The following is a 15,834-nucleotide window of genomic DNA, read 5'->3' as shown; positions in this document are numbered from 1 at the left end:
GCGTTTCGTTTTGTAACCACGTGACTTTCAGCCAATGAAATATCGCTATTTTTGTCATGCGTCAATCAAACCGCATTTTCCTTGCTTAGAGGGTAGTTCATTTAATGTTTTTTTTTATCAAACAGCCCGTTACCCGAAAGTTTTTTTTTTAAATCTTAATATTATCAAGTCGGCCTCCTCTGAGACTGTGAATTTTACCAGCCAATTAAAAACAAAGTTTAATGCACCTTTTTTTTCGCCTAGTTTAAATTCTCTCTCTCGCTCGGTTTTTGTCATCTAAATAATCCAAATGTGAATGTTATTAGGAGTAACCTTAAAGCCAGGATAACGATTATAAACAAATTCACTCACTTTTTTTGGTTTAGTGGTAAATTTTTTCTGTCTGTTTTAAAGTCAATAATTAAAGGCTCTGAAGGTAAGATTAAAAATAGAAAATGAATACATTCAGTAAATAAAGAAAAGGTGATTATCACTTAACAATTGGTTCATGTTTTAGAGTGCGTATATCGAGCTATGGTGCACTTGGGAAGTTTGATGAGCACGAAAGAAGCGTAACTCTAGCTTCTTGAGTGCTCTCCAAACTTCCCAAGTGCACCATAACTCGATAGTGAACAGCTAAAAGCATGAACCAATTGTTTCATAACATTGCCAGCTGTGGAAATGTCCTTGTGAAGTTTTTGGCATATCACTGTTATTTCTTCTGTAGTCAGTTATATCAACAAAGAACAACAACTGGGCTTAGATAACGTTTCAATCCATTGTCACTCGCCTTCGTTAGAACCCAAAACTGCGTGCAAAGGGCAAATATTAAGTTTAACACCTTGAAGTTTTTGTTTATGTAACTGGACGCCTTGACAATAGCTTTAACCCAGTTCATGTGATTATTGACTTCAACGAAAACATCGATTTCTCATTGTTTTGCTTTTCCTTTTTGACACAAAATGATACAGACCTAGCATTATACAAAATTGCCAGGACCGGAATTAATTTGAATTACGTCCGGAGGGTACTCCATGTAATGGACTAAACGGGGAGGTTCCGCCTGAGTGTTATTTTTTTTTTTCAGGTTGGTCCGTACCCACGAGTTGAAGAAGGGTTAAATATTTGGGTTCAAACACTGGCCGGGGTCTTTGTGTTGTGTTCCTGGTTAAAACACTTTACTCTCACAGTGCCTCTCTCCACCCAGTGTATAAATGGGCACCGGGAAACTTATGCTAGGGGTAACCCTGTGATGGACTAGCATCCCATCCAGGGGGGAGTAGAAATACTCCTAGTCGCTTAATGCTACAGAAACCGGAATAAGCTCCGGCCTATATGGGCCACGAGGCTCGACGTAGACTTAACGGTAAAAAACGGTATATAAATAGGCAAGGGTTGAACCTTTGAGCCCTGTAAGCACTCCTCGTTCCCCCTTGGAAATTTTAGGCTATTTATAGAGGAAGGCGCAGTGGCCTAATTTGGTTAGTGCGCTGTACTTCGATCAAGCGGTCCGGGTTCAAGCCCTAGCCGAGATCATTGTGTTGTGTTCTTAGGCAAGACACTTTACTCTCATAGTGCCTCTCTCCTTCCAGGTGTATAAATGGGTACCGGCGAATTTATGCTGGGGGTAACCCTGCGATGGGTTCCATTCCGGGTGGAGTAGAAATACTCCTTGTCGCTTTATTCTATGGAAACCGGGATAAGCTCTGACCTGACGAGCCAAATACTTGGGACCCCGCTTCGTATTCTGAAGAGTAGACTTCAAAGCCAAAAATAACACTTGATCAGATATTTAAAAACAAAACAGTTATTTTATTGTTTGTAACAATCCAGCAAACTTGACATGTTTCAAACTCAGTCCTTGACATGGAATGTGCTGTGACAGTATGCAAAACATTTCTCATTTGCTATGTTTAACTTCCCTAAGTGCATTTTAAGTGCATGGTACAATCGTAAAAACGGGTAAACATTACTGTGCTAAACGTTCTTCTTTTTTTCTTGATTTTCAAAACCTTAACCTAAGTTCGACTGCTCCTTCTTCCTGCGTCGATTACGGCTCCCGACACACGTATTTTCTGAAATATAAAAAAAATCGTTAGTATTTAATGAGGTGAAGAGAAAGTCATTACGAAGTAAAACAATCTGATTCCATTATCGTTTGAATGGCAAGAAATGACACTGAATACTCTCAGGTAGGTAGTGATAATTTTGGCCTATCGAGCTTCATTGTATGTCAGTTATTCAAATGTCTGTCATTTAAATGTGAATAAAATCATCGCAGTTTAAAAACACACCTCGATAGGGTAGGGATTTTTAGTGTTTAGTCTAGTATAGGGTTGCAAAATCAGCTGAACGTGATTTGGTATAGGGTAAGTGTATCTGAGTCCCAGCGGCACGCCCCTACCCAAAAATATATAGAGTATCCCCCCCGGGTTATTCATTTGTTGATCAAAGTCACACCCGCGTTCCTCCTAACCCGCATTCGTTATTCCACCCGAGAGTCACTCCGTGGAATTTTTAGCGGAGATGTGCTTCCAGTACTCCAATTTCTGACCCTTTTTAGACCACAATTCCTCGTTTTCTATACTCGTACAGACATGGCTGTTTGTGTAACTGAAATTAGTTAATCGCAAAACCAAAGCAAATGCGAATTACTTTCGACACTCAAGTGAAAACCGCTCTGATATGGAAGTCCATTGACTGTAGTTATATTGTAAACATTTAAAGACACGTACCTTCAAAATTGATCAACGGGGTCCCTCTGATATGGTTCAGGGTCCCTGTAATATGGTTCAGGGTCCCTCTGATATGGTTCAGGGTCCCTCTGATATGGTTCCGGGTCCCTCCGATATGGTTCAGGGTCCCTCTGATATGGTTCAGGGTCCCTCTGATATGGTTCAGAGTCCCTGTCATATAGTGCAGAGTCCCTGTCAAACGGTGGAGGCATAGTACCCCCTAGCCTAGCAGAGTCCCTGTCAAACGGTGGAGGCATAGTACCCCCTAGCCTAGCAGAGTCCCTGTCAAACGGTGGAGGCATAGTACCCCCTAGCCTAGCAGCTTCTGCTGCCACAAAACAAGCGATCAGTAAGAAAGCCAAAGTCAACTTCAACATCGTGTAGGCTCACTTGAAAGTTCCTTGACGAAAACAACTGAAAAATAATTAATACATTGTTTTAGTATTGTTTTTACAATTCTGATGAAAAGTCTAACCACTGAACTGCAGAAAGACTCATACCGAGCTAAGTCCTTTTATTAGGTTCATACTGCAACGCAACATTGTTTTTTCTTAAGGTTGGAGGTTCATTCATACATTTACTCATTCATTCGTTCATTCATGCATTCAGTACTTAATTCATTCCTTATTCATTCATTTATTTATTCTGTCATCATAACTTATAAAAAACCCGGGATAAAAACGCTCAGGCAGTTTTAAAAATCAAAGCGAGCATAACTCTTTAGCGAACCTTCGGGAAACTTGCAGATGTTAAAGTACTTAACGCTCCAGCAAACAAAGCTAATTAACTAAAGCGGTGCTCGTTAAACAATGAAGAGAGAAGCGATGTTGTTCATTTGACTTGCTGATGCAGTAGAGCTCCCGCCCTGTTTCTCTTACGCTTTTAACAATGTGTTAACTGAATCTCTTTTCTTAGCAACGTTAAGAAGAATTATAGCTTGATTAATTTCGCATATTTGATCTCAACTAGCGGTAGCTCTTCACGACACGAGAACTGAAGACATTAAAAACATTCTTCTTGACATGTACTCGCCTTCAACCAGGCGTATCGTCCGCCCTTGGGTTTTACTGCCCTGATTTTTTATTGAGATAAGCGCGTGCCCCGCTAAACTGCAGCTTCTTCTGCAGGTTATTGTAGGCGGAAAACAGCAATCGTGTTACTAAAGCGTCCAATTTAACTTGCTTTCATTTGTTTAAGGATAAAGCTGCAGAATAGATCTTAACATAGAGTAGAACCCGGGGTAGAACCCCCGTAACTCGAACTCTGAAAAGAAACGAAAAACAGTTCGAGTTAGCGTGGTTTCGAGTTATTGGGGTCGATTAAATATTTAATTTACCAAGTTAATAATTGATAGTTTACACTTCAGTATACAGTACAGTGCAAATTAAACTTATCTTGTCAGAAACTCTTACACGACCATATATTCTTATGATAAGAGTTGAAAATGGCTTTCAAATACGTGATCTGTTCATTGCTCTAATCGATGGGCAACCATGGCAAGTTGCAAAAATCGGAATTCGAGCTATCGGGGTAAATTTGACCCAAATTTTGTTGAAGGGAAACGAAATTTAGTTCGAGTTAGCGGTGTTTTCGAGTTATCCGACTTCGAGTTAACCGAGTTAAAATGACTGAAAAGTGAGGTTAAATCCAAAGGAAATGGAAGTTAGTTTGAGTTAGCGGGGTTGTTCGAGTTATCCGAGTTCGAGTTGCGGGAGTTCTACTGTATATACGAATTTCTGCCAAACGCGTCTTAAAGAAAATGTCGTTTAGGGCAACACCCATTTGCAAATTAAAAACCCGAGCGGATCAGCGAGCCGACGACCGCTTTTTCGATTGAACTACCGACTGAAATGCAAGATTGAAACAACAAAAAGAAGAAGACTTTACGATCATATTATGAGAGCGATCTACTTACCTTAACACTGTAGCAAGAACAACTTCAAGATGTGAGTCGAGATGTTAACGCTACAAGCTCAAGAAAACAAACTAATTTGCTTGGCTTGGCTACCCTATTTAACTGATAATCCAAGGCATGTTTGCTAACAATGAGAGCAGCTCTGTTCAATAGACTTTGATTTAACGCACTCTCTGTTTCTTTAGGACAAAAGCTTTCTTTAAGAACGTCGCATTTCAATCAAGTCCCGTAGATTCTTGAAAAGAGAAGATTGTTTTGGGTGTTTGGCAAACTACCGGCTGTTTCATCAAAATCTAAAGAGTGTTTTATAGTAGATGATTCATAACAACCAAAAGACAACCGACACAGTTTTCTTCAATCTAGTAAACAAAAGGCTTCTTTGCATGAGGGAAGTTGCTATGTTATCAGTGAAGGCAGGAAAAACAGGCACGACTTTGATTTTACAATTCCAAAAAAAAAAAACCCACAGACACTTCCAGAATCTAAGTTTGTTTAATTTACTACTGATATTAATCGAAGAAAAGAGAAACCATTTAAAAGAAAACTTTTACGAAAGTTTGAGAACAGCTGCATTGTACAGTAAACAATTTTCTAGAAGCTTTTAGCAGTTGTTTAATTGGTCGGCTTGTTCGGTTTAGCGATTTTCAAAGGAATATTCGTTAAGGTAACTGAAGTAATATAAAAGAGTCCGGAACAAAAGAAAGCCGAATTCTATACCATCGTTTTTATGCAGTAATTAGTTTTTTTATCCTATGTACTTCGTAAAAAGCGCATGAAACTAGTGCAAATACCGCTCTGTTTTCTCCACTATCAACAAGGTATTAACTGAATCTCTTTTCTCAGCAATGGTAAGAAGAAATAAAGGTTGATTAATTTCGCATTTTTGATCTCAACTACCGGTAGCTCTTCACAACACGAGAACTAAAGACATTAACAACATTCTTCAGTTCTTAATATGTACTCGCCTTCAACCAAGCATATCGACCGCCCTTGGGTTTTATCGTCCTGATCGATTTTCTATTGAGAGCATTTGTAATAGCATTTGATTGTCCTAAAAATTGTTCACTCGATTTGTTTCTCAACACTTGAAATCTCCTTTACCACCGACAAGGAACAATCAAATCAAGGTCGCATTTTAATAAATTCAAAGTGAATGCTTAGCTGCCTTGTTCAATAGATTTCGGTCTTTTTCTTTCATTTCGTCTCAAAGAAAATGTCGTTTAGGACAACACCGATTTGCAAATTTTACAGTATTGCATTGTACTTTATAAAAAGTTTTCTAGAACTTTTAGCAATTGTTCAATTGGTCGGGTTATAATTGGTTCAGCGATTTTCAAAGGAATTTTCGTTAAGGGTAACTAAAGTAATATAAAAGGGTTGCCGTAACAAAAGAAACCCGAATTCTATACCATCGTTTTCATGTCTCACGAACAGAAGGACACGAAGATATAACAGTAATCAGATTTATTATCCTGAGTACTGCGCGTTGTGGAATGCATGCAAATAAGAGGCCAACCTCCATTATTTCAGTCAAATAGTTTTAATATTGATAAATAATGTTTCCTGGAAACTTTTAGCCGGGCATTAGAAACTGCGACTGGCCTGTATTTTATGGAACTCGCGATTGCAGGCAAGAAATCAACAAAGGTAATTTTCTAAAGGGCATTCTTCATGGCAGAACGCAGCCCGGAGAACACAGCGCTTGATACACGCAAGAGAGTTCAGCGCGTGCCCCCGCCAAACTGCTTCTTCTGCTGACTATGAAAGGCAGAAAACAGCGACCGTGTTACTTAACGTGCCATTTAATTTGCTTTCAAGTGAAGCAGCAGAATAAATCATGCGAATTTCTTTCGAGCGTTTCAAAGAAAATGTAAGCGGGGCAGCACCCATTTGCAAATTAATAACGTGAACAGATCAGCCACCTGAAACAGTTTTATCGATTAAACTAATGACTGAAATGCAAGATTAAAACAACACAAAGAGGAAAGGCTTTACAATCAGTGAAAGTTTTCGGCAATTCTGGTTTTCTCCTGCAAATTGGTTTTTGGTCTCTTATTTATGGCCAATTTTCAAACTTTACCTTTTATGATGTCAAAAGTTTATCAAATAATCATACCTTTTAATGCATTTACTATGAAATACTCTTCGATTGAAAAACCATTATCTTTTATTTCTTTTTAACGAAATTGGCTTGGGTTTTTTTAATTTCTCGGCAAGCAAATGTAAATCGAAATTGGGATCCTTTTCTCAACCACGCCGCCAAAAGAATTAATTTAAAATTTGGTACCTTTTTCAAACCTCTCTGTCAACAAATTTAAATCGAAATTTGGTACCCTTTTTCAAACCTCGCTGTCAACAAATTTAAATCGAAATTTGGTACCCTTTTTCAAACCTCGCTGTCAACAAATTTAAATCGAAATTTGGTACCCTTTTTCAAACCTCGCTGTCAACAAATTTAAATCGAAATTTGGTACCCTTTTTCAAACCTCTCTGTCAACAAATTTAAATCGAAATTTGGTACCCTTTTTCAAACCTCGCTATCAACAAATTTAAATCGAAATTTGGTACCTTTTTTAATTCGCTAATTAATTGACAGGTGCCAAGTGGTGCCCAGTGACGGGTCACGTCACGCCAAAGACAAACGTAATTGTGTTCATTTTCCTTGGCTGCAATCATGTAAAATGGAGTTCCTAGAAGCGAATATAGAGACCATTAGAGATCTTGTTAAAGAAAACAAAACGCACAAACAGATAAGTAAGATTCTTTTGGAAGCTTTTCCTGAGGTTAAAAGAGGCTTTTCGGAAAGGAACATTAGATTGTTCTGTGCAAACCATGGAATAAAAAGATTATCTGAAGCCCAGGTTGATTACATTGTTGCTGAATGCGTTAGAGAGGTGAGTGGTAGCGAGAAAATTTCCTTAAATTATTTAAATTCGTGGTGAAATATTTATATTATTGACCTCAACTTAATCATCTTCTATATCTCGACCAAAGGTTGGACCATCCTTTGGGCGCAAAATGATGACTGGATATGTACGAAGTAAAGAACTGAAGTTAACCAACAACCAGGTCATGAAGTCTTTGAGACGGGTCAATCCAGTGAATCATGCTCGCCGAAGGGATGACACAGTTCGTCGCCGAAATCCTGTGCCCTACTACGCCCCATACTATGGCAACAAATTACACTGTGACCAAAATGAAAAGCTTGCAATGTACGGTTGTACTTTGTTCGCCTTAAGTGATGGTTGCAGTTCCAAGGTTGTCAAACTTTTCTCGATGCCGAAAAAGAACGCAGTTGTTATCTACTCTCACTTCAGGTTATGCACCTATCAATGTTAAGCCCGAGGGGGGGGGGGGGGTCGGGCAAGGGGTGGGGATTTTGACATTTTCTATAAAAAAAAGTCAAATTCCCCACCCCCGGGACAAAATAATTGGTCAAAATCCCCACCCGGGAGCAATGAAAGGTGGTCAGATGTCCTTCAAACCTTGTTGCAGGGGATCATATACGACCAAAATCCCTACCCTGGGGCCATCAGGTACGATCAAAATCCCTACCCTGGGGACCGACCTCACGATCAAAATCCCGTGGTTAGCCCGACCCCCCCCCCCTCCCGGGCTTAACATTGATAGGTGCATTAGCAATAAACTGTACTTCGTATTGATTAACTGATGTACAGTTGTGGTTCAAATTTACCATTGGTACAATTTGGTACTTTCCTTTTGTGTTAAACAAAATTTGACTTTTATTCATCAGTAAGCTTATGTATACACGTCCCAGGCTCAGTCTATTTTTTCAGGAGACAATCTCGAGCGAGCGAAATTTTAATAGCGGAAAGAAACGATCGCAAAGAGTTCTAGTAGGTTGAGGGAGCATTTATAAAAACATACCCTTTTTCCATGTCGTAAAGCATAATTGACTTCAAATTCGTGTTCTTTTGGTTGTAGGGATCTGCTCATTCATGAAGGTATATGGGACATGGTAAGGGTGGATCATGGGACGGAGCACAGCCTCATGCTGTTTGTCCAGGAATATCTCAAGGACCAGAGAGGAAATTTGTCATGCGAGCCTTACGTCCAGACACGTTCTAGGGAGGTTAGTTACGGGTTTAAAAATACCAAGAATAGCTACTGTGGATACTGCTGCGGTTCAGTTCACCACGCCTCACAATTCCGCTCAGCGGACGCTCTCTATTTAGTTCCCAGTCTTCCCCTTCATTAAACGCCTGGAAGAACAACTATCCACCCTTTTTGAGCCGTTTTGAGCGAGTTTCTGCGAGAGTTTTGACAGTTTTGGTAATATTTTCGATTGTTATGAAGAGAACAAGTTTTCCTTTAATGGCCCAACATATCTGAAGGTAGGAGATGCTCCTTTTTGGACGAAATTTGCGATTGTCTGAATGAAAAGATCGATGAACCAGACGATGTTTTCAATTCTGATGTCGAAGGTTTACAAGCTAGGTGACAGCAAGGATGGAAATAATGAAGTTATCCCACCAAGGATGATAATTTCGTTGAAGAACAAGAGGAACTAAACCTTCATGGCAATAACATTGAAGATTATGAATGCAATGAGGATTATTTTGATCGAGGAAGGCTACGAAACATTTGTTTTTGTAGCTAGTAAGCTAGGGAGAAAAGGACATGATAGAATGCAACAGCAAAACATTTTCGTACGAAAAATTACTTTCAGTTATTTGCCGTGACACTCAACTCCTACGTTTTTAGTGGCATAATGTAGCTTTGAAGAGTCAAAGGTAGCAAATTTGATATCAAAATAATATGCAATAAATTGGCTATCAATCTAGACATGTGCAGTAATTTTCATGACCAAATCAAGAGTGCAGGACACTGAAAAACATTGAAGTTAACAGGTGTTAGACACTTATTAATAAATATGTTGATTGACAGATGGCTCTATGTCTTGTCTGTCACATATTCAAATTTGGCTTTTATATGTCAGATGAAACTGAAGATGAGCAAACTTTACAAGACTGGTCCAAAATTGAAGAATTTCACTAAATTAATTTGGGCTCTGAAGACAGAGTTTCAGAGTTTCGTCAGGCCATTTAGTTCCCCTTTACATACAAAATAGCTTTCCCCCATGAAAAGAGATAGTTGGCACAAGATTAAAAATTGATTATCTGTTTACAGAACCTTCCTGCTGAGAGGAAATGGCCCGAAATAAACCAACGCGTGACATATCCCATTAAAGAAACACTGGTACGAATGGAGAACAACCTAATGATTGCCATGCACGATCCTGTAGTAAAATTCTGTGTCTCCTTCATAACACTGAATGTAGCAGAAGTTGGACTTAGAAGGTTTACGGAATCATGGAATTTACATCCCCTAGAAGGTAACTGTGGTATATATTTTTAAAGCAGCAAATTATTGACAAGGTGAAAAAAATTAAAAATTAAGAAAGACATTTTAAACAGAGCACTACAATATTCAATGTGCTTGATCAGCAACGATGTTTGGAATCTTTTTATAATGCATGCACACTGGAAAATTTCTTTAACACCGTATCCCCCTCCCTTCCACTCTACCATCTTCCGTTGGCATATACCTATTAAGGGACTGGTCAATAAGTAGAGGATGGGGGGTGGGCATGCAGAAGCAAAAATGGGGGTGGGTCATCAGTTTTTGAGCCCTCGAAAAGGGGTGGGTTATGTAATTTTGATCTACAGGTAGGAGGTGGGTCATCTTATTTATTCACTAACTTTAAACTGTTATAGTTTCAAGAAAAGTTGAATTCATCAGAATATAAAATTGATTAGTTTCTCCATGTGAGCAGTTTTAAATAAATTTCTAGCAATTTCAGAAGGCCCAAATATGAAATTTCCCGGGGAAGCATGGCCCCTGACCCCCCTAAATGGCTTGTGATCATAACATTAGTTTTGCCTGTATCACTTCACCATGCATAGATTCATGCTGGGCCTTAGGCCTTTTAATACTAGTAAACTCTTTTCTCAAACACTTTGCAAATGTGAATGATGGACAGTGGTTGTAGTTTCTGTTATCAATTTCTGTATAAGAATATGGAATCTTCAATAGTTGTTTATGAATTAATATTACATACTGTTTCAGTTTTCGCATATGTTTGTCTAAATTTTCCAATGGATTTAACACACAAATATGTGGAAAACTTACGAAAGACTAGTATAAGACATGATAAAGTTATCCCTCTTTTTTGTGCTAAGAAATGAGAAAAGACGTTCATGGAACAGCAGTGCCCATCAGGGAAAAATTAGGGTGGTGTATGTAGGGAATTTCACTTTACAAGCTGATGTCAAATCAAAAACCTCCAACCCCTAACAGATGATAAAGAAATGATTGTTCCCTTGAATTTTTTAGCAAAGGGGGTGGGACATGTAATTTTCAACCCCCTATCAGGGGAGGGTCAGTCAGTTTTAAGCCAGAAGGAAGGGGTCACGAATGTTCGAGCCACAACTTTTCCAATTGCTCCGGCCCCCCACCCCTGGTACTTATTGACCAGTCCCTCAATGCCACTTCTTTAAAATTGGAAATGTACTGGTACTAATGTTTGAGGGAAGTCCATATACCTTATATTATTTCAACTTTTCTTTGTGTATAGGTAGAAATGGGCGTATGCCAAACTTAGTGGCGGCCAACACCAACAGAGTTAGGCGAATTAATAATCCTACGATTATTCCTAGCGTCGATCAAGCCATTTGTATGTACGAAAATGCAGGAGGCTCCATCACGTGAGAGAGTTCATTTGGTACTGACCCTCTGCGAGACAACGCTGCTCTCACCACCAGGAGGGAAGAGCTCTTTGTGCAAAACAACAGCTCGTTTGATGATATTTTTAGTAGCCTAGTGAATGGAAATTCATCCCATTTAGAAAGGGCAATTTTGTCGTTTGTTGAAATTACACGTCACCTTTCCATCACCATATAATACATAGACAATTAAGAAATATTCTGATACTAACAGTGGCCTGGACTGTTTTTCAGTTACCTAGAGCAAAAGGTGACATTGCATTTTTACTATTGTCACAATATCGATTCACAACACTTGTGAAAGAAAACAATAAAATATCATTAAAAAAACTAGAACTGCTGAACTGATTTGTTTTGTTACCCTGTCGTATATTTGGCATTTCTCGGGGGGAGATGGGGGGCCCACTATCTGGCTTATACGTAACCTGAGATCATACCCTCTCTTCCTTCTATAAAAAAAGAATGGCTGATCGTAGGTTAGCTTCTACAGGGACACACCGCTGTATGGGCTGTGGCTTTTGGCCTCTCCGCGCTGAACAGGGTATGCAGTTTCAAGTGAGTATGTTTTAGTCAGACAGAGGAGGGCATGAAGTTTCCGGTGTTGTGGTCTGTTCTTGACCTAATGTACTGTCTAGGCTTGGGTGGGAATGCTCGGAGACATTAGCTGATTAAAGCCACTCTAGAAATCTAAGGGAAAACAAAGTATTCAGACTAGTCTTTAACCTGTCCTAAAAAGGGTATAGATGCCAGACTGTAGCCGAGTAAATGTTTAACTGTATTTATTTTGCAGCTCACCAGTCAACATAAGATCATTCATATTATTATAATTTAGAGCAATTATTTATCCAGGGGGTGGGGGAAGAAAGTCGGCACTTTTTTTGACGACATAGCGTAACCTCCAGCGTCATTCCTATAACCAGTCATGGGTCAAGTACCCCTCCCTCCTGGAGGCACATCTATCAATGCTAAACACCCGTTTGGGGCTGTAGGCCGGGTAGCCTGCGTAGCAAGCGTTCCCGTGCGAGCGAATTTTCTGTGTGTATATTCTGGCGAAAAGCGTTGTTGATCTTCCCCACCTTCGAGAATAGCGGTTCCGTCGCTTTGAACGTCATTATTTTATATCATCACAAATAGCGTGACCTAGCCAGCTAATGGGCTCCTGATTTGTCCTTTAAAATCAGTCGTCATTTAATAGATTTTTTTTTCTTTCTGGTCTTTTTGTTTCTTCTTGACTGTTATAATTAATGGTTCCGGTAGCCTTTTTCTCTCCCCTCTATGAAAAACGGAGAAAGAGGTAAAATATTTGCGGACGTTTTTTGGAAAGGATGAAGAAAAAAATAAGCTTAGCCAATTGGAAACAAGTGAATATAGTTTTATAGAAAAAAAAAAAGGCAGATTAAGAGTTAAGACAAGCATTGTATCATGGTGTGAGTTATTTATTTCAATATAACACGAGACAGCAAACTTGTATGAAATCAACAACTTCATTTCACTGAAAGTGCAGACCGGATTTCGCTTTTTACGTTCTCAACAACCCTACGTAACTTCATAAGTAAGTCACTGTTCCGATATGCATTATTATAACACGATTATCCCGTACAAATCTACTAAATCTGCTTAGAAGCATCAGTAACATTATCAGTGATGGACACTTGAATTTTGATTTAAAATTAAATAGCTAACTATTGATTAGTTAGTATTTTTCGTATAAACAGGTAACGTCATTTTGAAAAAGAACTGCTAGTGAGTTTCCTAAAAACGTTGTCAAGACTTACACAAACAGAACATAAACTGGATAGAATCAGACTCAAGCATCCAATATATTGCATTGAGTTCAGTGAAACATTTGATACAGTGAAAAACATGTGCATGAGCTTCTATGAACTGAAGAAACTGATTTTAAAGCATACGAGGCAGTTGTGAATCATCATCCTCGTCTTGATCGCCTGCACCATAAGGAATTGTGTCACGGTCATCTGAACCCTCATCGTCAATTGGTACTTCTTGACCTAGAATACAGGCCAGGTCCCGAACCATTGGAATGATGGAATACTGTCGGCTTGTCCGACACAAAGGGCACTTCGCCAGGGTCGGCGTTATGGCGATCCACTGCTCAATACAAGGGATGCAGCCTATACAGGCGAGGCACTTGGAGCAAGCCGCCGCCGGAAGGTGGGCTGTTGAAAAGCAAATAGAGCAGCGGAAAATTCCTTCCAGGGTTTCCTTTGCTGATGGTGCTTCAGGAATCTGGGGGATAGACCCTGAAGACTCTGCTTCGGCGATCGGTTCCGCTATCATCTTCCTAAGTTCATCAAGGATGTCACCTGCTTTCCCTTTGTTTCTTTTGGAGTTGGGTTGTTTTAAGTTTCCCGCCTGACGTTTCTGGGCGACAATGATCTTTCTGTTGGTCCTCCAGAACTGTGATCCTAAAGTTAATTATATCAGATAAAATATTGTCAGTAAAGCACACAAACATACCACAAAATAAAATGTATTTTGGATAATAAATAAGCTCAGTGAGTATCTCGAACGTATCGCAAGACAAAAAATATGTACACAATGTACATAAGGCCAGTTTCATCACTCTGTTCCTCTCACAAAAAGGGAAAAAGAAAAACCAGAAAAAAAAACAATAGCTGTTTTCTGACAATGACAAGCGCTGGCCATATACAACAAAATTAAAAAAGAAAATGAGTGCGTGGATTTGTTATTTTGGACGAATTATCATTCTCGCGATTGAAAAAGCAAAGAAATATCGTGTCCACAAATCGTAGCGTCCTCTAATTTAGTGTGACTTCCTCAAAAACGGCTGTGAAGGGGACTACCAAGTCTAAAAATACCTTACTAATAGTTCACCCGGAGAGTTTCTCTTACTACTGAAGTACTAACAATGTGGCCACAACAACAAAACGGAATCGCGGGGGTTGATCAACCGGCCCTAATTAAACGTCCAGGAATGTAATAAATGGTCCGACATGTGTTTTAGTTTTTTTAGGAATTAAGATTTAAACTTACCTTTGGTCATGTCGTTTGATACGATGGGAAGATACTTTGAGTCCAGAAGAATGACTTCATAGCCAAGCTGGCCTTTCAATTGCTCCTGGATTTTTTCAACTGTAGCTGATTCTTCCTGTAGTACAAGGTGTATTTGGAACTTCTCCGTGACTGCACCTTTTGTTTCGATATCTACAACAATAAACGCTTTTTTCCAGGTGAATGTTTTCGCGGCAGTCGAAGTGCTGGAGGTGGTAAACCGAGGTCTTTTAATGCTGGACGGTGGTGGGTTCAGCCTGGAACGTTCGTTCTGCATACCAATTGGAGAGTACGGCATACCAATTGGAGAGTGGCTCGGTGAGGACGGAATAACGGCTAGAAGATTTCCTGCAGGATTTCCATTCACGATGTACTTCTTCTGCACATCTGATGCATCGATGTGAAATTTTCCATCATCGTCCGGGAGGACAATTTCGCCATCCAGGGAATTTATGTAAATTCCCTGGCTTTCGAGGCGAAATACCATTGACAAATTTGTCATGTTTAACGCACTTTCCCTAATTTTTAACTCTCGTTCGCCACATGAAAGCGATATTAACGCCATACTGAATAGGTTAGTAAGCGAAACCTGGCGAGACCCAAGTGAGCTAACTCGTGGGTAAATGACCCGGCGTATCAAATCGAACGAAATCGAACAAATTTTTCATCGAACTCAATCGAACGAAATCGAATCTAATCGAACGATTAAATTCGATTTTGTTCGGTCATCGAACGAAATCGGACAACAATTTTTTTTGTGAGTTCGATTTCCGAACCAAATCGAACGAAATCGAATTAAGCGTTCGATTAAGTTCGGAAATCGATGTGGCTAAAGTTAAAAAACAAAAAATTTTGGAACCTAGCGGAGCGAGTAAAAAGTTAATGATCATTCCTTAAATGGTTTTGGAATAAGTGACTGGACACGGTATCGTATAATCTTTGTCTTTTTATTTGATCCTAAAGAAATAAAACATAATATTCGAGCAATCTAATACGCCCGGGAATACGTTAAAACTCGTACGAGGGATCAAATTACAAATACTCAAATACAACCCCCGATGTATCTGCGTATCGTATCAAGTGAAAACCGTATTTTAGAATAACATTTTGCGAATTAAAACTTTATATGATCGATTAAACAATATAGCATTGCACATGGGGATGAAGGTGCACGCCGTATGTGACATCAGTGTTAACCGTATTTTTATTGTTGTTAGTGGCAGAATTATTTCTCCATTTTGACATAAAAAGTATGGAAATAAAGGAAACATAAAAATCCCTTGTCAAATTACCCCTTAATTGCCAGGAGGTGCAATAAAATAACACAAAGAACGCTCGTTTTGTTTATTCATCATACCATAAATACGCCAAGGCCGCGCCAAGGCACATTAGTTCGTTTTTAATACTCAAAAAAATCCCCTATCTA

General features: G+C 39.2%; 2 protein-coding genes across 2 annotated transcripts; one reads left to right on the top strand and one right to left on the bottom strand.

Annotated features, from left to right (window-relative positions):
- The first annotated feature begins 7,173 nt into the window (after window positions 1-7,173).
- LOC144665895 (uncharacterized) lies at window positions 7,174-11,711 on the top strand. Its single transcript, XM_078527177.1, has 5 exons — window positions 7,174-7,523; window positions 7,624-7,946; window positions 8,575-8,722; window positions 9,781-9,985; window positions 11,228-11,711. The coding sequence occupies exons 1-5, from the start codon at window positions 7,311-7,313 to the stop codon at window positions 11,359-11,361; spliced, it is 1,023 nt and encodes a 340-aa protein (XP_078383303.1). The 5' UTR covers window positions 7,174-7,310; the 3' UTR covers window positions 11,362-11,711.
- Window positions 11,712-12,804: 1,093 nt separating this feature from the next.
- Window positions 12,805-15,228, bottom strand: LOC144666066 (uncharacterized). Its single transcript, XM_078527418.1, has 2 exons — window positions 14,391-15,228; window positions 12,805-13,801 (listed from the first exon to the last, which is right to left on the bottom strand). Exons 1-2 carry the CDS (start codon window positions 14,971-14,973, stop codon window positions 13,275-13,277), a joined length of 1,110 nt encoding a protein of 369 aa, XP_078383544.1. The 5' UTR covers window positions 14,974-15,228; the 3' UTR covers window positions 12,805-13,274.
- Window positions 15,229-15,834: the final 606 nt, after the last annotated feature.

This window comes from Oculina patagonica, chromosome 9, assembly GCF_052425735.1.
Source record: "Oculina patagonica isolate OP01 chromosome 9, crgOcupat, whole genome shotgun sequence".
Taxonomy (NCBI): domain Eukaryota; kingdom Metazoa; phylum Cnidaria; class Anthozoa; order Scleractinia; family Oculinidae; genus Oculina; species Oculina patagonica.
This window is presented reverse-complemented; position numbering and strand designations above follow the sequence as displayed.

Excerpts from the sequence above, each read along its gene's own strand:
- LOC144665895 (XM_078527177.1), top strand. The coding sequence starts at position 7,311 with ATGGAGTTCCTAGAAGCGAATATAGAGACCATTAGAGATCTTGTTAAA. Across the intron at positions 7,524-7,623 it reads TTGCTGAATGCGTTAGAGAG|GTTGGACCATCCTTTGGGCG; the intron begins GTGAGTGGTAGC and ends TCTCGACCAAAG. Across the intron at positions 9,986-11,227 it reads GAATTTACATCCCCTAGAAG|GTAGAAATGGGCGTATGCCA; the intron begins GTAACTGTGGTA and ends CTTTGTGTATAG.
- LOC144666066 (XM_078527418.1), bottom strand. The coding sequence starts at position 14,973 with ATGGCGTTAATATCGCTTTCATGTGGCGAACGAGAGTTAAAAATTAGG. Across the intron at positions 13,802-14,390 it reads ATCAAACGACATGACCAAAG|GATCACAGTTCTGGAGGACC; the intron begins GTAAGTTTAAAT and ends AATTAACTTTAG.